The sequence below is a fragment of the Mus caroli genome, unplaced genomic scaffold, assembly GCF_978045245.1.
Source record: "Mus caroli unplaced genomic scaffold, Mus_caroli_1 scaffold_18, whole genome shotgun sequence".
Lineage (NCBI taxonomy): Eukaryota > Metazoa > Chordata > Mammalia > Rodentia > Muridae > Mus > Mus caroli.
Genome location: NW_028227273.1, coordinates 86,871,087 through 86,892,262, shown reverse-complemented (window position 1 = coordinate 86,892,262; position 21,176 = coordinate 86,871,087). Strand labels below are relative to the sequence as shown.

Below are 21,176 nucleotides of genomic sequence, written 5' to 3'. Positions count from 1 at the left end.
CAAGACCCCTTAAGGACAAATAGTTTGTAGCACCACTATTTTTTTTTTCCTTTTTTCCCCCAAGTCTAATAGCATATGAATCTAGATATAGGTGTTATTTAAGAAACTATTCTAGGGGCTGGAGAGATGGTTCAGCAGTGAGAAAGCACTTACTCCTCTTGCAGAGAACTCTGGTTCCATTCTTGGCATCCAATAATCTATAACTTTGAATTTTAGGAGACCCAAAGCCCTCTCTGGCCTCCACAGGCCCCTGCACATGTGTGCTGCACACATAACACAGGAAAAAACTGGGCATAGTGAGACACACCTTTAATCTCAACACTCAGGAAGCAGAGGCAGGGAATCTATAATTTGGAAGTCAGTTTGGTCTACATAGTTCCAGACCAGCCAGAACTAACTACATAGTTCCTGTCTCAGAAACCAAGCAGCCAGGCAATGGTGACACACACCTTTAATCCCAGCGCTTGGGAGGCTGAGACCAGTGGATTTCTGAGTTTAAGGCCAGCCTGGTCTACAGAGCAAATTCTAGGACAGTCAAGGCTACAAAAAGAAACTATCTAGAAAAAGCAAAAAAAAAAAAAGGAGTTAACAACAAAAATATTCTAGCCCTCTGGTTCCTGTATAGATTAGAATACGACCAATAGCAGATTCCTTCTTCTGCCATGTTTCCTCTCGCTGTTGCCATGCCTTCCTGCCTCAATGAACTCTCCTTTTGGAACTGTAAACCAAAATAATAAATGAAAAGAAAAAAGTAGAAACTAGCCTCTTACCCTTTTCCCCCTTCATTATCTTTGACTTGCATCTGGCACATACGTCTCTCAGTAGACCATTACCAGGAGCTAAAATGAAGACTTCTCGGTGTTGCTGTCAGTCATTCGACAAAAGCAGTTGGCACTGCTGACTCTGTGTATAGCCTCCAGGAAGGAGACAAGTGAACACCTTGTCCCTAGAAGAAAGTATTCCTGCTCATTTTTTTTTTCATGAGTGTTTACGTGTGGAGGCCTGAGACCAGTGTCAAGAGATCTTCAAGAGCACTTCCTGTTCTTCCAGAGAACCTGAGTTTAGTTCCTAGGATTTACAGGACAGCTGACAACCTATTCTAATTCCAGTCCCAGAAGATGCAACAACCTCTTTTAGCCTACTCGGGCACTGGCCTATCTTCTTTTGAGGCATGGTTGATCAGTAAACCAACAGCTAAGCGATACAGCCGACCTAACTAGCCACTTGTTCCAATCCCCCGATGCCCTGTCTCTGCCTTGAGATTAGGATTATAAATGGACTTTCACATCCACTCAACCTTTACATGCAGTCTCAGAATCCAAACTCCAGTCCTCTTGTCAGCACAAATGCTTCAGGCAGTGAACAGACTCCACAGATCCATGTTTGCTTGTCTTTTTAAAAACAAAACCAAGGGGGCTGGTGAGATGGCTCAGTGGGTAAGAGCACCCGACTGCTCTTCCGAAGGTCCGGAGTTCAAATCCCAGCAACCACATGGTGGCTCACAACCATCCTAAATGAGATCTGGCACCCTCTTCTGGAGTGTCTGAAGACAGCTAAAGTGTACTTACATATAATAAATAAAATCTTAAAAAAAAACAAAAAAAACAACAACAACAACAAAAAAAAACAAGACTCCTGCAGCCCATCTACCCTCGGGCTCTTCATCCTCCTTCGTCAGTTTTTGAAATGCTCAGCTTCTAGGCCTGTGTCACCACCCCTGGCTCATATCCATTTATCTATATGCACAGAACATCTGGAATATATTATTGCTCATTAGTTTTGGTACCTAAAATGTGCTAGGCATATATAATAAAACAATCTGAGAAGGGACCAAGTTTTGTATAGCATAATAAAGAAAACTGGAACTGGGCAGTGGTAGCGCATGCCTTTAATCCCAGCACTTGGGAGGCAGAGGCAGGTGGATTTCTGAGTTCGAGGCCAGCCTGGTCTATAGAGTGAGTTCCAGGACAGCCAGGGCTACACAGAGAAACCCTGTCTCAAAAAACAAAAAGAAAAAAGAAAAGAAAACTGGAAACTAAGAATTATATGGTTAACAAAGATAAGATTAGGAATAAGAGCCAAGGCAGGATTTAAGAAGGCTTCCTGGAGGAAGTGAAGCCTAAGCGGAGGTCCAGAGATTTCTACCTTAGCTAACGGAGCCTCACACCACTCACTGAGACTTTCTTTAGTCAAAAGAAATAAGCGGAAGAGGTAAACACAAGTTTGGGTTAGATGTCATAAGTTGTTTTTTATAGAAAGTTTAAATTGAGAGAGCCAGTCTGCTCACAGGCAACAAAATTAGAAAGAAGGATTCCAGAGTTGTCAGCATAATGGGGGTAACTGAAGGGATGGGGTGAACATGCTGTGGCATGTTGGGTGAGGGGCTGTCAGAGTAAGGCCACAAAGGGAACTGAAGAGTGGCCAGAGTAGTAGAAAAACAGAGGGCTAGGGAGGTGACACAGTGGTGATAAGCACTTCTGCTCCTGCAGAGAGCACGTACCTAGCACCATATGATAGCCCACAACTGTCTGCAATTCCACTTCCAGGGGATCCAGCATCCTCTGCTTGCCTCTGCAGACACTAGGCTCACATGCAAGGACGCATACATGCATGCGAGCAAAGACACATAAAAATAAATTATTAAGCCAGGCGTGGTGGCGCACGCCTTTAATCCCAGCACTCGGGAGGCAGAGGCAGGCGGATTTCTGAGTTCGAGGCCAGCCTGGTCTACAGAGTGAGTTCCAGGACAGTCAGGGCTATACTGAGAAACCCTGTCTCGAAAAACAAAACAAAACAAAAAAATAAATAAATAAATAAGGAGGAGGAGTAAGAGGGGGAGGAAACCATGGGAAGTTCCTTGCATTTCTTGGACCCTTGAGGAAACAGGGAACATAATCCAGAATTTAGCCTCATCTCTAGAACCTACTTTGATCCATCCACCTCTCTCAAAATACTAATTTTTTCAGGTTGCTTTACATTTCAGGACGATATCCCAGCTTAACAGGTTGTTGTTGTTGTTAGGTTTGTTTGTTTTCCTTTCTCACAACCTGTGGCGCAGTTCTCTTACTTCACTGTCCACTGTCCCCACTGACGGCAAGACTTGCCTAGAAAGCCTTTCCTTCCACCACAGGATTCTGCTTTCCTAAACAGATGGCATTCTCTGTAGACCAGCAAGCTGCAGAAGCAAACCCGGATGACTCTCCTTTCAAAACACTGGGGACACCGAAGGTGACCTGTGATAGTGCTAGGGCTGGGACTGGGGGGTGGCAAGAGGGAGCCTGCAAAAGGCATGAGAATGACACAAGGGAGAGAGGTAAGTAGAGTCTGGCAGATTCTGTCTTTGGCTGAATAATAAGTCCGAGAGGATTGGACAGTAGAGATCCACTGCCCTAAGGATCTCTGTTAGTAAGGAGGCTACCCACTCGGAAGCTGTCAGCGCTGAGAAGAACCTTCAGAAGAGACGGGAGATGCCTATGTAGAAAAGGTTAGGCTAGGTTCCAGAGTGTCACCTGGAGAAAAGCCTTACCCTTGGACCCGACTCCACCTATGACCCCTAGACCGTCCGTCTGCACACTGCATCGCTCTCCGACACCCCTAGGCTGTCTACCTCCAACCCAACATCCCTGGATCCTCCAAACCCCACCCTAACCCGACACACCTAGGTTGGGTAGACACCACCCACCCCATATCAAACTAAAGTCTCCATCTTACTCAATTCTGGGACTTAGCCCTACCAGCTTCCTGCGCAGGCGTGAGGAGGCGTGGCGTGGAGGCCGTAGCCCCGCCCCCCCAGCAGGGCCTGTCAGGCTGGAGGAAGTTTTACCTCAGTCGCAGACAGGACGAGGCTCAGAGCTAGCAGAGACCGGAGCGACAAGATGAATGCCGGCTCAGACCCCGTGGTCATCGTCTCAGCGGCGCGCACCGCTATAGGTGAGTGTCCCGCCAGGTCACTTCAGCCTGTGACCCTCCTTCCCGACCTGATCGCGGAGACTCGGGCTCTCGTGACGGGGAGGGGGCGGCCGGCCACAGACTCCACAGCTCGCGGTGCCCCGCGCCTCGCCCGCGGCCCCGCCCCTCGTGTTGCGATTGGCTCCTCGCAGTAGAGCCACCGCTCTGCCAGGCTCACCTATTGGATAACGTTGGGACGCGCTCTCTGTCCTGATCGCTGATTGGTCTGTTCGGCGGTGCACCATTGATCACGCTGTGGTGTCGGGGGGCCGAGAGCTGGTGGTCTGAGCTGGTCCTCCAGGCAGGCCTTGGCGTTGGCATTGTTCTGGAAGTCACCATCGTCTTTGCCCGCCTCGGCTGCAGCCGTTTTTATTTGGAATGCATGTGACCCCGTCTCCCGCTCGGTGGTCCTCACTGAGCTCTTGGTTCAGATTCCTTCCCTCTTCCCCATTTCATTGTAGGCTCCTTCAATGGTGCCCTGTCCACCGTGCCTGTCCACGAAATGGGGACAACTGTCATCAAAGAAGTCCTACAAAGGGCCAAGGTGGCTCCAGAAGAGGTGTCCGAGGTCATATTTGGACATGTCTTGACGGCAGGTAACTCCTCAGTAGCCCAGAACAGATCTGGTTCACTAGAAACAGCATTTCTTTATGTGTGCGCACGCGCTCCAACACACACACACCACCACCACCACCACCACCACCACCACCACCACCACACATTGCTTTGCTTGGAGTTCTCTCTGCTAGGATTCTTTCTGTCCCTGCTCCTTCCTCTGGCTGAAGTCACAGCTTCTTTACAAGCCTTTTTCCCTGAGTGATCTTAGACCACGGGGTCTGTATCGCCTTTGCATTGTTAGAAGCACAGCAAAGTATTCACAGTCCTCCACACACCCCTAAAATGTCACACAGTCAATAAAAGTGTGTGGGCCTGGCACTGTGCCACAGCTGCGAGTGGGGCTGCAGCAGAGCAGCTCTACCCTTGTCCACTTTGTCAGGAGATAGGCTGTTCCTCACTCCAGGGGACTGTCCGGAGGAAGGCAGGAGAGTCTAAGAAGGCTTCATCACACCTCCGATTCCTGCTGCTGGGCTTGGAGACCAGTGACTACTGATCTTGATGATTGGTTTGGGGCCTGGGTGTATAGCTCAGTGGTGAAGTGTGTGGTTAGCATGCATGTGGTCATGAGTTCACCCTCCTGCCCTGCCCTGTGCTCCCTCAGCACACATTTGAATCAACTGTAGAGAAAATTGTTAATATTCAACACCGAGTTCTGCTCTTACTCTGTCTGAGACCATTTGTATGTGTGCCTGTTGAATATTGTTTTTTGAAACATTTGGGGCTAGAATTGTTTTGATATCAGATCCCCACTTTCTAGATTTTGCAACATCTGTATCTATATAAAGGATCATTGTTAGAGAACTTGGTGTCACAATCATTATCTCAAGAAACCAGGTTCGGCTAGTTGTCCTTCATATTCTAGGTGGAACAGCAAAATGGAGAGTAAAAAGGGAGCTTTATTTAATTTGGTTAAATTGGGAGGAGATCCAGGGACCCCCTCAGGTCCATCTTCATGCTCCAGAAGTGAGATTAAACTTTAAATAGACAGCTGGAGATTCGCACATCTAAACAGTCAGGTCATGTTATGGCCCCACCCCCTGCATTGACCCATTGTCTGGGTCTCTCTAGCAGGGTGGTCTGGCAAGTCCTCAGAGTGTGTGGAATCTTTTTCCCTGGAAGGAAAGATCTCCTTTGCCTTGTACCAGGCTTCAACTTGTTCCTTCTCCCAGCGTGAGAGTCCAGTCTTTGAGGAGTTCATTGTTTGGTCGTCTGAAAGAGCAAAGAAGCCAAGTGTCTCTGAGAAGTATCATCATCCTTTAGAGGGGAGAGATTGCTCAGCTGTTAGGAACACTTACTGTTCTTAGAAAGCGCCCAAATTTGTTTCCTGGCACCCTCTTGGATTCTTAGAGCCTTCTTCACTCTTCCAGGAATCCAGAATCCAGCACCCTCTTCTAGCCTCCATAACTACCAGGCACCCTCAAACATACATATATACATACATTCACGAAAAACTTTCATACAAGTAAATATATCACCAGACTGTGGTAGTGCACACCTTTATTCCCAGCACCCAGGAGGTAGAGGCAAGTGGATCTTAGTGAATTCAAGGCCAGCCTGGTCTACCGAGCAAGTTTCCTGGACGGCCAGAGCTGCGTGAGAACCCTGTCTTGGGAGGAAAAGAAAAAAAAGAAAAAATATATCTATGATCTTCATCTTCATCCCTGTAAGGATGTTTATGTGGCTGGAACCCAATTCTGAGTAGGAATTAAATCCTGGTCATCATTTGCAGCCCACTGCTGGACAGTGGTGGTCATGTAGTAGCATCTCAGCACTCAGACCTTTTCCATTGCCTCACTTGGTGATCTATAAATGCAACCTCAGCACTCTGGAGCCCAGGCTGGCCTCGAACTCGGAAATCCGCCTGCCTCTGCCTCCCGAGTGCTGGGATCAAAGGTGTGCGCCACCACCGCCCGGCATAGCAATCTCTCTAATGAAAGGTATCTTATTAGTTTAATTTTGAAATTTTGAATTTTTTTACTTTTTAATTTCTGAGACATTGAGAGGCTACCTTTCAACATATGCGATCCTTGAAGCAAACCCGTTACCTTTAACTCCTGAATCACTGGATTACAGTCAGGAGCCACTACTCTCAGACAGAACATTGTCTGATGCCCTGGCCTGTCTTAACTCGGATCCTCCTGCTGCTTCCTCGTTAGGGCAAAGCATTAAGGAGATGAATCATTTTATGTGCTTTTCACTTCTAAACCAACTTCAGATTAATGGCACTAATTAATATAGTTGCTAAGTTTTGACAGTGTCCCATTAGTACTTCTCTAACAGGCATACTAAGGAAAGGATATGTAGATGTGTGTGTACCTGGAACTTGCAAAGGAGAAAACCACTCTTTGTCATTATTACAGTGTGATTAATAGCATTTCAGAATTTTTGACTCAATTATTTTTCTGCTATTTTTAAGGAAGTGGAATTTTTGTTTGTTTGTTTGTGTTGGCATCTGAAGGAAATCTTAGGTGAATTGTTGGCTCTAATTTTGTTAAGTATATTTAACTTAATTTTTTACTTTCTGAGAAAAGGCCTTACTATGCAGTGCAGGCTGGCTGGAAATTCACTCATAATGTAATTCAGAATGCCTTTGAACTGGCCGTTTGGCTCATGCTTTTCTCAAACTTAATATGTAGCCCAAACTAACCTCAAACTTACTGAGATCCTTCTACTTCCGTTTACAAAATGCTGGGATTACAGTGTGAGCGACCGCACCAGCATAGTGCACAGCTTTTGTGCACAGATTTCCTCCTAAAGGTAACCCTCTTTCCTTCCTAGTTACCTTAGACCCTGAGCATCAGAGCACAGTGCACTGCATGCCTGAGTTCTGCCTGTGTTAGAGGGCTGGAACTAGCTGGCTGGTACCTTTGCTCTTAGTTACGTTTCTCCTCTAACAGGAGGACAAGTCAACTTCTCTAGAGACGAAGATCTTACCATGCTGTGTTACCGTATCAGGAACGCTGTGGAGGAGGAGGCTTCTCTTTGAAACACCTAACAATTGCACAAGGTGGCATCTGTCCCAGGGCTAGAGTGACAGGCAGAGAGGAGGACAGGCTTCTCTGCTGCTGTGGGAACTTAGCTGGCCTGAAGGCACTGCCAAAGCGGCAGGCTGTCTCCTGGCACTGAGCCCACACTTGAACCTGCTGTCTTAAAAACCTTTCTCTTCACGGGCAGCAGTTCCTTTCATACAGTTCCTCATGAGGTGATCACCACAGCCATAAAAGTAGGGCGTTGCTGCTTCATACCTGAATGTCCCTACCGTTATGAATTGTAATGTAAATATCTGAGGTGCAGCCCCCAAAGAGGTCTCAACCCACAGTTTGAGAACCACAGACTTTGAGGCTTCTGTGTTCCTTGTTCCAGGTTGTGGGCAGAATCCTACTCGACAAGCCAGTGTGGGTGCAGGGATCCCCTATTCGGTTCCAGCATGGAGCTGCCAGATGATCTGTGGCTCGGGCCTAAAAGCCGTGTGTCTTGCAGCCCAGTCCATAGCCATGGGCGACTCCACCATTGTGGTAGCTGGAGGCATGGAGAATATGAGCAAGGTAAGTGCAGAGGTGCTGCTCACCTAGAGGGCAGGTCCTGCTGAGGAACCCACAGAAAATGACTCAGCCTGACCCCTGACTGAATGCCCACAGCTCTTCAGGTTGGATAAGAAATCCCATGTGAAGAACCGTCTATCAGCCAGGCAGCTGGAGGAGAATGTAATTTCTCTAAGCTGTTGTTCTAGCAGCATACAGTGCTTTCTGAAATGAACCCACAAGATCATTTGGTTGCTATTCCTGCTTATCATGTAGCTGAGGTTAGCCCAAGACTTGCTATGTAGCCTAGGCTAGCCTTAAATGCTTGCCTCTCCTGCTCTGCATCTAGAGTGCTAAGAATATCTTTGGATATTTTCCAACTCATCTAAACTTTTTAAGTTGTCTTCCTTAAAAATCTTAAAATTTTGAGAAGCTCCTTTTCGTTGTACCCAGAGAGTTAATAAGCATGCCAGGTACAGCACATTCATTTTGAGAACACAAGAAAGGGAAAAGATAATACACAGGCAATAACTTCTGAGGGTGTCATTCTTAGGAAGTTGACACCAAGGTCATTAAGACCCTGAGTCCTCCAGGTTTATAATCCAGCTCTCTACTCATTATCAACAAATGAAAATTCGATGATGCAATGAAGGTCATGACTATCCTGGTGAGGTTCCCAGATTTTCCACTTGAGATGCTGTCATGTTATCTCTTCCCGTGGTGAGTTGTTTCCCATCATGCACTACACTAATTCTCCACTTCTTAAAAAAAAAAAATTACAGGTGGGGTGTGGTAGGGCACAACATTTATTACCCCTTTTACTGGGGGACTGCACATGCACCCATACTTATGGAGGTCAGAGAATGACATCCTGGAGAAGACTCTCTCCATCTCACCAGATGGGGATTGAACTCAGGTCATCAGGCTGGGGGCAAGTGCCTGTGTGTACTGACCCATCTCACCAGCACTACCTGCTTACATTTCTTTTCCCTGTGTGTGTGTGTGTGTGTGTGTGTGTGTGTGTCTGTTTGGTGTTCGAGGCAAGGTTTTTCTGTAGAGCTTTGGCTGTCCTGGAACTCCCTTTTAAACTCAGAGATCTGCCTGTCTCTGCAGTGCTATGATCAAAGGTGGGTGTCACCTATGCCCCTAGTTTAAGCAGGGTCCTTTGTATCTTGGACTACCCTGGAATTCCACATGCATGGCTCCACATGCATGGCTGGCTTTGTTTTGTGGAGAGACAATGGGACATGAGCTCTGCTGTTTGGAAGTCCCTAGTTCATTCTGTTATTGAACTTCTAGAGAGGTGCTGCTTAAAGGCCCACAGCTTAAAATTATTAGGGCAACTGAACTCAAACAAATTAGGTAAGATCTGGGAAACAGGAATGTTCTGTTCCTAGGTACAGCTCATCCCTAGAAAGTGTTCTTCTAATTTTAACCTGGAACCAAAGGTCAGAACAGTCCATTCGAATAACCCACACCATGATCTGCATACAAAGCAGAGGGGCCTCAGCATTACAGATCTCCACTTCTGATCCCAGACCAGGGGGAGACAGGAATCAGGCTGAGTCAGTTTGGACTTGCTTTCCCACTGTGAAGAAGAGTCAAGTCACACATTGCCAGTTAACCTTCTTGTCGTGGTTCTTGGTCAGGACAGACCCCAGGGGTCAGACTTCTGATCTCCTAGAGGGTAGGTAGAACACGTGAAAGACACCTGTGGTGAAGCATGCAGGCCCAACTGTTCAGGACCTGAGGCTGAGAAGCACATGAGCCCTGAAGCTCAAGACAGCTTGGGTCACATACAAGTCCTTGTCTCAGAAACTGAAAGAAAGAATGTAGCTGAGGATCATGGAGAGCTGCCCCTCTCCAGGAGGCTTCCTTCTCCCCCTGTCTCGCTGGCGCTGCAGCGGAATAGCATCTTCCTCCTATGCTGGAGGTCTGACCTTGGAACCCACTGGTCAGAAACCTAGTGAGCTCAACTTCTGCAGAGCTCAGGAGGAGGCAGGCTGGAGGTCACAGAGTGAGCCGAGTCCCTCTGGTTAGATGTACTAAGCTGCATACCAGCACCCAGGACTGTTGTGCGTGGTCACAAGAGCCAATATGGAGTCAGTGCTGTTATTCCCAACTTAAAGGTGGGAATACTGATGACTAGAGCCACCACTTAAATGCACAGTTTTTGTTTCTTTACTTCTTAAAAATAAGAAACATAAAAAACTATTAAGCTGGGCAGTGGTGGCGCATGCCTTTAATCCCAGCACTTGGGAGGCAGAGGCAGGCAGATCTCTGAGTTCCAGGCCAGCCTGGTCTACAAAGTGAGTTCTAGGATAGCCAGGGTGATACAGAGAAACCCTGTTTCGGGGGGAAAAAAAAAAAACTATTTAACTATATCATTTTATTCATAGACATCATTATTTTCATTAATACCTCTGTTGACTCTTTGTCCACTAAGCTTTCCATTACATTCTGGCTGCCTTTGAATCGCTGAATGTTAAAATATCTTCTACTCAGAAACCCTCCTCTCAGTGCATTTTACAGCCTGAATATTCTCACTGTCTCCGACTAAAACAGATACTAGATGTGCTGGAGAAACAGGTCAGTGTGTGAAGAGCCTGTGCCATTCTTGCAGAGGAGCCAAGTTCAGGTCCTACCATCCATGTCCTGTGTGTACCACCTGCCTATTACCCAGCTCCAAGGCATCCAATACCCTCTGTTCTCTTTGGGCACACACTCACATGGTACACAAAATCTCATTCAGCCCCCACCACCACCACCGCTAACCCCAACCCCTGCCATCACACACACACACACAAAACATCTTTTGAAAGTAGTACAGGAGTTAGGTTTCTATGCTATCTCCTTAGGTAATAATTATCTATCTGGAAGGAAATAATAGAATCATAAGAATTAAGACACAGGTGGACAGGTTTGATCAAGAAACAAAAATGGGCAGGTGATAGAGTAATGAAGAAGGAGGAAGTACAAGCCAAGCCTCCTGACTCTGAGTGGGATCCTGAGAGACAGTGACAACCATCCTAAATCTGTTCTTCCTTCCTGTGTCCAGGCTCCTCACTTGACTCATCTGAGAACAGGAGTCAGGATGGGTGAGGTGCCACTGACTGACAGCATACTCTGTGATGGTCTTACAGATGCCTTTCACAACTACCACATGGGCATCACAGGTAAGGTCAATATGGCTGCAAACACTAGATTTAAAAAGACTGATGAGAGTATGGGACAGTGAGGCTCATTTGCATAGACTCTGGGTCTGGTGGTGTCTCACCTCCGTACATTGTCGACCATCTATATGGTCAGGAAGCTGAGACATACCGTAGTACCCAGAGAATCATAGGATATGTGCAGTGTTGGAAGCTTCCTGGAACTTCCCTAGATGGCCTGTACTTTAGTTTTGACCAGATGCAGAAAGCTAGCTGTAATTGTGTCATTGGTATGCATATGACGTTGGTGGCTGGACCATGTACACAGGCAAGAAGAGTTCATGCCTTCCAGATGTATGTAGCTCACTCATTTCTATCTTTAAAGTTCCCTACAGTGCCTATTAAAAATACCACCCACATTTTACTGGCAGAGGGTAGATGCCAATATAAAATAGTCACAAGACGAGGTAAGAAATCTGAAAAAGGCAAGAAGAATGACAGATTTTCACCAGATTTTAAAGTCATAAGAGCAAAAAAGGTGAGATTATAACAGAAAATGAACTTTTGAAGCCGAAGGGGCAGCAAGTGACTTCCTGAAAGATCTGTGTTGCTAATGAACACCTGAACTACCAGTGCAAAGATGACCAATATCAGCTGAAGAGATGATGGTTCAGCAGTCAGGAGCACTTCTTGTTCTTGCAAAGGATCTGGGTGTGGTTCCCAGGACCCACATCAAGTGGCTTAGAACTGTCTGCAGCTCCATTTCCAGACAGTCCTATGCCCTCTGGCCTGGATAAGCACTACATACCTAGGGTGCACATGAGCTAACTCAGCCTTATACACATAGCATACACATAAATAAAGAAAAATAAGTAAAAACTTTTTTTTTTAAGGATTTAGCCAGGCACAATGGTACACACCTTTATTCCCAGCACCTGAGATGCAGTAACAGACAGATCTGTAAGTTTTAGATTAGCCTGGTCTATGGTACTCAGTGAGTTTTTAGGCCTGTTAGGGATATACCACATGTTGCTAATGAACACCTGTCTGTAAATAGAAACTCAAAAAGCAAAACAAAACAAAACTTAAAAAGGTCACCATTGTGTGTACTTCAGGGTCTGGAGAGAGGGCTCAACACTTAAAAGCACTTGTTGCTCTTGCAGAGGACCCAAGTCAGTTCCTACCACCCACAAGGTGATTTCACCAGGCCCAGTGCCCTCTTCTGATCTGAGTTCTACCACCCTCAAGGTGATTTCACCAGGCCCAGTGCCCTCTTCTGATCTGAGTTCTACCACCCTCAAGGTGATTTCACCAGGCCCAGTGCCCTCTTCTGATCTGAGTTCTACCACCCTCAAGGTGATTTCACCAGGCCCAGTGCCCTCTTCTGATCTGAGTTCTACCACCCACAAGGTGATTTCACCAGGCCCAGTGCCCTCTTCTGATCTGAGTTCTACCACCCTCAAGGTGATTTCACCAGGCCCAGTGCCCTCTTCTGATCTGAGTTCTACCACCCTCAAGGTGATTTCACCAGGCCCAGTGCCCTCTTCTGATCTGAGTTCTACCACCCTCAAGGTGATTTCACCAGGCCCAGTGCCCTCTTCTGATCTGAGTTCACTAAGCAGGCATATGGTACATAAACATGCATGCAATGAAACGAAGTAAATAGATTAATTTCTAAAGGAAAGAAGGGGGTACTTCCAAAGGCTCATCCTGTACAGGGAGCTGAGGGGGGCACCACGCCCTTAGGAGTTCAGCAGTTGTGTGAGCCACAGCTCAGGAAGACCTCAGGTCAAGCGGAAAGTGGTGTGTACACTCTCCAGTGTGCTCCTCCTTAAGTCAGCTTTCCTCAGTCAGTACTCTGCAGTTGTGAGTCCTTGGTGCAGAAGGATGTTTGATTCTTCCCGATGGAGCCCCCCACCTTATCAAAGGCTGTCTTGTCAGAGAGGTTCTGTCAGATAAACTCATGCTTCTCTGGTTACACACAATGGAACCATTAGTCATGTGTCTAGGTCCTTGTTTCCTGTGCTAACAGTTGAAGCAATTGGAAGCCAAAACAAAACCTTTACCATATGTAAGTATGACTTAAACAGAAGTAGCATTTGACTATGAGTTAAGTAAACTGAGAAGTGAAGCACATTGTTGAAAAGCTGGCAGCAGTGGCCTTGGTTCTACGGGAAGTGTGAGTCATATGAATAAGGAAATAGGGACAAGGCTACACGCAGAAGCACAAGAGACAACTTGTGCAAATATAAGGAGAGAGGGCTTGGGATGTGACAAACAGGGACTCAAGATGTCTCTGTTTCATGAGGTGATAGAAGGCGCCATGGATCCTGCTTGCCCGAGCAGCTAGCCAGTTGCTTGCTTGGTTGCTTGATTTGTTTTGTTTTGTTTTGTTTTTGTTTTTTTGAGACAGAGTTTCTCTGTGTAGTTTTGTCAGTCCTAGAACATACTTTATATTCACAGACCAGAGTAGCTTCAAACTCACAAAGATCTACCTGCTCTGCCCCCAAAGTGCTGGGAACAGAGATGTACCACCTCTGCACCTCCACTCGCAAAGAGCCAGCTTCTTCTTTTTATTATAAGACAGTATATCTTTTCTCTCTTTTTTCTTTTTAACTTATTTATTTATTATATGTAAGGACACCGTAGTTGTCTTCAGACACACCAGAAGAGGGCGTCAGATCTCATTATGAATGGTTGTGAGCCACCATGTGGTTGCTGAGATTTGAACTCTGGACCTTTGGAAGAGCAGTCAGTGCTCTTAACCGCTGAGCCATCTCACTAGTCTCCACTAGCCAGCTTCTTAAGTGTTATCCAGACCACCTGCACGAACATCAACAACATGATTATTAAATATTTAGGACCTGGGCCTGCAGAGATGGCTCAGAGGTTAGGAGAATACTGGCTGCTCTTCCAGAGGACCAGGGCTCAACTCCCAGCACCCACATGTCAGCTCACAACTGTCTGTGACTCCAGCTTCAGAGGATCTGACACCCTCACACAGGCCCCTGAAACACACATTTAACACACACATATAAATATACATATATAAATATATATGTACATATATATATGTATACACACACGTACATATCCTGAAGCTAGGGGTATAGTTTAGTGTTAGAACATTTGTTTAGCATGTGCAGTTTCTTGGGCTTCATACAAAACAAAACAAAAATATGTAGAAACCTGATCTCCAGAGGCGCCAAGCATAACAGATTATCATGTATGCCAAGAAGCCATTATTCAGTTAGGAAACCTAGACAATGTGATGAAAGGAGGGCCTTCTTATCATTCTTCACAAATATCAAGCCATGGGTTAGAGAGACAGCTTGCTGCACTTGGAGAGGACCAGAGGTCAGTTCCCAGCAGTGGTGTCAGGGCTCAGTTCCAGACATCTGATGCCCTGTTGTGGCCCCACAGACAACTGCACACAAGAGCTCATATAGACACATATACACGTAAAAGGAATAATAAATCTTTTTAAAATTAAAAAAGAATATCAAGCTTACGGAACATTAATGTCTGGAGATGGAAAGATGCTGATAAGGAGCACCAGGTCCTGAGCAGGAAGGGACCTGCAGTGCACAAACCTGCTGCCTAGCTGGGCCATCATGTCTGTCAAGCTGCTTTGCCCCTGACTCTTAGTACAGCCAAAGGTAAGGTTTCAAGATAACCCAGGAGTTAATACTAATGTTACATTTCCTGATATAAAAAAAAAAAGAAGTGAGAGAGAAAACTTGCTATAGTTCTCTCCCTCCACCATGTTCATCCCAGGGTCAAACTCAAGTCACCGTGCATGGCAGCTGGCACCTTTATCCTGTGGACAGTCTGTGTTCTTGGACTTTTTCCGAGAAGGTCCACATAGGAGATGTTAGGTAAAAGAGGCGGAAGTATCAGCGGTGAATCTGGACGCAGGTGTCTGGAAGTTTACAGACCAGGGAAGGGAAGAGTAGTAAGTGTGAGTAACCTGAGCTACCAAAGCCCAGCTCGTGAATATGCTGTTTTTGCCTTTTCTTCTTCTCAGCTGAAAACGTAGCCAAAAAATGGCAAGTGAGCAGAGAGGCCCAGGACAGGGTTGCAGTTCTGTCGCAGAACAGGGCGGAGCATGCGCAGAAAGCTGGCCACTTTGACAAGGAGATTGTGCCAGTGCTGGTGTCTTCCAGAAAAGGTGAGTGTGGAGGCCACAGTTAGGCACGGATGACACCTGTGAGGATGATAGGGAGGCTTGGTGGATTTTGGTCTTTACCGGTTGTAAAGGTGTAGGCATTCTACATCTGAATGGGGGAGGGCAGGTTGTGATGTGTTGCGTTCTGAGACGTGGTCTTGCAGTGTAGCTTGGATGGCCTAGTGCTCACTGTGGACCAGGCTGGGCTCCGACTGCTGGGTGATCCTCCTGCTTCTTCCTGATGAGTGCTGGGATTACGGGTTCTGGCAACATCCTTGTCTGGAAAATACTGCCACCACAGCAGGATACGGTCACATGGGAAACTGTCATCTTCAAAGTGTCCACAGCTGCAGTGTGTATCCCATGGGTTTCATGAGAAATGGAGCATCAGTTTGTGGTTGTCAGAAGAAAACAGCTTTCCAAACCTTTCAGGAATGGCATCTGTTCACCTAGTTGATCTTGTATGTCTCTTAAATTCACATTCTAAAGGGGACACTTTTAGGATCTCTGTCTATCTATCTCTGAGTGTATATGCACACATATGTGTGAATACCCTTGGAGGCCGTCTAAAGGCCTTGGAGTCTAGGAGCTGGAGTTACAGGTATTAATGAGCTGCTGAAGAAATGCTAACCAGTCTCTAGAGTTCCTTAAGGACACATTCACCGTGATCTGAAGCAGAATCTGACATTCGTGCCCAGCTCAGACAAGGTGGATTGCTCCACTTCTGACCCACTCAGTTGTAACTAGATGAATGAATTCAATGACCCAAACCTGTGTCCTCAGGAAGGGCTGAGGATTTGAAACACAGGGTGAGTGTCTCATGAAGAGTTCTCATGGGAGAGCATGCAGTAATTCTAGCAATTTCTGCTCGAATGGAAGTGGGTAAATGGTCATAGACCTTTCTTCCAAATGTCACTCCTTGTTTCTGAGAAGTCCCCAGTCCCAGAACTCTGCCTTCTCTGTACTCATTCCAAGTAACTGGCTTTGCTCTCTGCAGGTCTTACTGAAATGAAAATCGATGAATTTCCTCGTCATGGGAGTAACCTTGAAGCCATGGGCAAGCTGAAACCTTACTTTCTTACTGATGGGACAGGAACTGTCACTCCAGCGAACGCATCAGGTTTGAGTTCTGAGGGGCAGTGGGGGAAATACCAACTCTGAGGAGGTCTACCAAGTGAGTGCGTCTTTCTACACAACGTGACTGGGTTTAAGGGAAGGGACATTCATAGTTTCTGCATGCTTCCCTATTTACTTATGTATACTAAATGTAGTGATTTGCTTTCTTTCTTTCTTTTTTTAAAGATTTATTTATTTTATGTATATGAGTACACGGTAGCTGTCTCAGACACCCCAGAAGAGGGCATCGGATCCCATTACAGATGGTTGTGAGCCACCATGTGGTTGCTGGGAATTGAACTCAGGACCTTCCGAAGAGCAGTCAGTGCTCTTAACCTCTGAGCCATCTCTGCAGCCCTGTAATTTGCTTGCTTGACATCTAGACTAAACATACAAGTTTAAACATAAGACAATTAAATTAAAATTCTGAAATCCAAGCGATGATGGTGTACACCTTTAATCCTAGTTCTCCGTGAACTTGAAGCCAACCCGGTCTAGAAATTTACTGCAGGGCTACATAGAGAAGGAAGGAAAAAAAAGCCTCTGAAGTGGCCAGGCATGGTGAGGCTCTCCTTCAATTCCAGCATTGCACAAGATCTCTGTGAGGTTGAGGGCAGCCTGGGCTCATCGGGAATTCCAGGCCATGAAAGCTAAAATGAGGATATTTGCCTTCACACTTTCCAAATTCTGGGAAATCTCAGTACCTGTGAATGAGGCCTGGGCTTGTTTCTTCAGTATCCTTCTCCCTCTCTCCCTCTCTGTTGCTTTTGGGGGACTCTTGTAATATATTGTGTGGTCAGTATCTATCACGCTCCAGACTAGACCATTTCTAAGTTCACTAAAGTCTGATGGATCACAGCAAACAGAACCCTTTGGCAAGATGTCAGTAGCTTAATGCTTGCAGGTGGGAAGCAGGCCCTGGGTCCATACCTGAAGGAAAGGAGTGCTGTAGACACCAGGTCATGTGTTTTCAGGAATGAACGATGGTGCTGCTGCTGTGGTTCTTATGAAGAAGACAGAAGCTGAGAGTCGGATGCTGAAACCTTTAGCAAGAATAGTGTCCTGGTCACAAGCCGGTGTGGAGCCTTCGGTTATGGGAGTAGGACCAATTCCAGCCATAAAGCAAGCTGTGAGTCTTACACTGTAGTCTTTTAGTTGTTTTGTTGTCTGTTTGTCTGTCTGTCTGTCTGTTTGTTTATGACAGTGTTCCTAATAGCCCAAGCTGCCTTCATACTTGGATGAACACCTGGAGCTCTTAGGCCTTTAGCCTCTTCCTCCCAGCTACTAAGACCACAGGTTCCCACCTGGCCGTCTTTCTGTCTCATCTTTGCAGACCTCAGCTTGGCTTTGTTGACCTTGAAGGCAGCTGACCTGCAGCTCTGTACTAAGCCCTCCTAAGCCCCTCTACGCCCCTTTCTTCTGAAGTGTAAAGATGTGCTGGGCTTTGTTACTTCCACCAGGTTTGATTTGCTGTGTGTCAAACATTGTGTATGCAAACCTAAAGTGAATTGAGTTTGTTTCCTTACATTTGGATGACATACTTGTATATGTATTTGTGACTTTGAGTTTGTATGGAGGCAGAGGATACATTGGGTATTATTTCATCTTATAAAAATACTCTACATATCATGCCTTTAATCCTAGCACTTGGGAGGCAGAGGCAGGCAGATTTCTGAGTTCGAGGCCAGCCTGGTCTGCAGAGTGAGTTCCAGGACAGTCAGGGCTACACAGAGAAACCCTGTCTCGAAAAACAAACAAACAAACAAACAAACAAACAAACAAACAAAAAAGAAAGTCTACATATATGAGGGCTAGAGAGATAGCTCAGTGGTTAAGAGTGGCTGTTCTTCTAGAGGACATGGGTTCAAGTCCCAGCACCCATGTGAAAGATAACAAGCATCTGTAACTGCAGTCCTAGAGGATCTCAGGTGCTCTTCTAAAACCCACAGGCACCAGGCATGCGTGGGACGCACTTGCTTACCTACGCTCAGGCAAAACATCTATCTGCAAAATAAACATTTAAAATAAACTATATCTATCCTTTAGTATGTGTCTGTGTCTCATCTGTGTGCATGTCTCTATGTGTCCATATCTACCTGTCTGTCTCTGTGTCTGTGTGTGTTTGTATGTCTATGTGTGTTTGTGTGTGTATGTCTGTGTATGTATTGGTCTCTAAGTCTGTGTGTGTGTGTTTGTGTTGAGAGCCAGGCCAATCCAAGGCTTCTCAAAGTCTGGGTTGACAGAATAAAGGAAATCTAGTTTCATGTCCTTGCCCAGGAACAGACTTGCAAGATCTAGTCTAGAGCTAGGGTCAGGGCCTGGAGAAGTTAAGGTTTCAGTTCCTGGAAGCATGGTGTTTCCCCCTGAAGAGACAACATGATCAGCCCTAAGGCCATTTTGTGTACCATCTGTGGCACCCTGAAGAGACCCTGTGTTCTTCCTGTACAACATTGATTGATTAGCTTCCTGCGGCCTTCATTATCCCATTTCTCCCCAAGAGCTGTATATAAGGTCCTGTGCTTATTAATAAGCTTGCTCAGTATAAGATATAGCTTGTGCAGAACATCCTGGCACGGCTTCTATCTTCTTTATCTTCCTATCTCCTGGTCATCTGCTTTAGGACCCTGTCACTGAAGAATGACCTCCTGGTCTGGTGTGTCTGTGTGGGTGTCTATGTTTGTGTGTGTGTGCACACACAGAGTATATGATACCATAGAGCTGGAGTTGCAGGCACTGGGGAGCCATCCTCCCTGACCCGTCATGAGCGGTGGGATCAGAGGTTTGATCCTCCTGATAGAGCAGCAAGTGTTATTGACCATCTCTCCAGCAACTCATCTATATCTTTATGTTAGTAATGAACAGTTTGACCTCAGTTAATCTTTTCTGTAGGTTGCAAAGGCAGGCTGGTCCCTGGAGGATGTTGACCTGTTTGAAATCAATGAAGCCTTTGCAGCGGTGTCTGCGGCAATAGCTAAAGAACTTGGATTAAACCCCGAGAAGGTAACCAACATGAAGTTGTGTTTGCCAGTGAATTTGCACAGTTCATATTTAAGGCTGTGAAATATAACAAATGGGGTCATTTCCCAGGTCCTTGGCTAGAGATAAACAAATACAAGTTAATTTTCAGTTGGGTTTTTTGTTGCTTTTCCCAGCAAAGAACTGAGTGTGTTAGTTCACATCACACTCAGTGGGACAGTCTAGAAACAAGAGAGACAGCCGGTGTCACACAGGCCTATTTATTCCTAAGCTTTACAGTGAAAGCTGGGTTTGAAAGGATGGTTTGCTAGCATAACACTGTGGGGAGACTTATATATAAAACAGGCACGAGCCTGTGTCCACAGAGGACTGACTTAGGCTCTTCTTCTCTATAGGTCAACATCGATGGAGGAGCCATTGCCTTGGGCCACCCTCTGGGAGCATCTGGCTGCAGGATTCTAGTGACCTTGCTGCACACCCTGGAGAGAGTGGGTGGGACCCGTGGTGTTGCAGCCCTGTGCATTGGGGGTGGGATGGGAGTCGCAATGTGTGTCCAGAGAGGGTGAGCTGCATGCCAGCCACCACCTTGGACGGTTCTTGTTAAATCAGTGCAACACTAAGCAGAAAGGGAAACCAGAGGACCAAACTGAGGACAGGAACCCAGGTGGACAGCTTGCTGTACTTTAATGTGAGACACCCAAGGCTGAGACATTGCACCTGACACTGTTATAAATAAGAGGGAAATCCAATCAGTCATCAAGGGCTCCAGAGTGAACAGCATTTTCATAACTTCCGTGTTTATCGTCTTTGCTTTCTGGGTGTAATTTTCTCTGATCATTGATTTTAGATTTTATTTTTTCTTTGTTTGTTTGTTTTTGAGTTAGGGTCTCACCATATAGCCTCAAAATCATTTTGTAGATCAGGTTGGCTTTGAACTCCCGGAGATCCACCTTTCTGTGCCTCCTGAATACTTGAATTAAAGGCATGCACCGTCATGCAGGGCCCCCAAAATGATCCATTCAAAAAATGGGGATTCGGCTTCTGTTGCGAACTTCAGGCTCTTCACTTTAACTATGGTTGGTTCAATCGCCCCTGCGTGCTTGTCTCGCAGTTTCCCATTGATCAAATCAAGACCAATCCTGTAATGAAAGTTGGATTCAGTGACCTCTTCCAGACTGAGGTGGGGTAGGTATTCCATCTGTTCTAGTCAGAAGACTGGCAGTGCCAACAAGTGTGCCTCTGGGTTGTTGAAAAGTGGGTAGCAAGCAGCGTCCATGTATTTATTTCTCTGCTTGACGGGATGGGATGTTACCTGCTTCAAATATCTACCTTGACTTCCCCAAAATGATGACTGGAACTGGAACTGAAAGTCAAATAAACTCTTTCCTCCCTTACATTGCTTCTTGTCAGTGAGTTTGATCATGACAACAGAAACAAAGCCAGAGCAGAGGATGTGGTGAGGGCAGCCAGCTTCAACAGAAAAGCTACAGTTTACATTATGTTCATTTGTGATCGTCTCTAATAAGCCATATGTTACTCAGATGAACCTGCTGGGAGGTTTGCATGTACTATGGAAATCATAAGCAAACTATAGTAGAGATAGCTTGCAAAAGTCAGTTACTTAAGCCATGTGTCCCACCTGCATGACTGGTCAGGTGATGGGCCAAATGCACAACA

General features: G+C 46.1%; 1 protein-coding gene across 1 annotated transcript; it reads left to right on the top strand.

Annotated features, from left to right (window-relative positions):
- The first annotated feature begins 3,771 nt into the window (after positions 1-3,771).
- On the top strand, positions 3,772-20,893 carry LOC110283774 (acetyl-CoA acetyltransferase, cytosolic). The gene is made up of 9 exons (XM_021149257.3): positions 3,772-3,930; positions 4,410-4,544; positions 7,930-8,111; positions 11,146-11,263; positions 15,267-15,410; positions 16,405-16,527; positions 17,498-17,652; positions 19,413-19,523; positions 19,895-20,893. Exons 1-9 carry the CDS (start codon positions 3,876-3,878, stop codon positions 20,063-20,065), a joined length of 1,194 nt encoding a protein of 397 aa, XP_021004916.1. The 5' UTR covers positions 3,772-3,875; the 3' UTR covers positions 20,066-20,893.
- Positions 20,894-21,176: the final 283 nt, after the last annotated feature.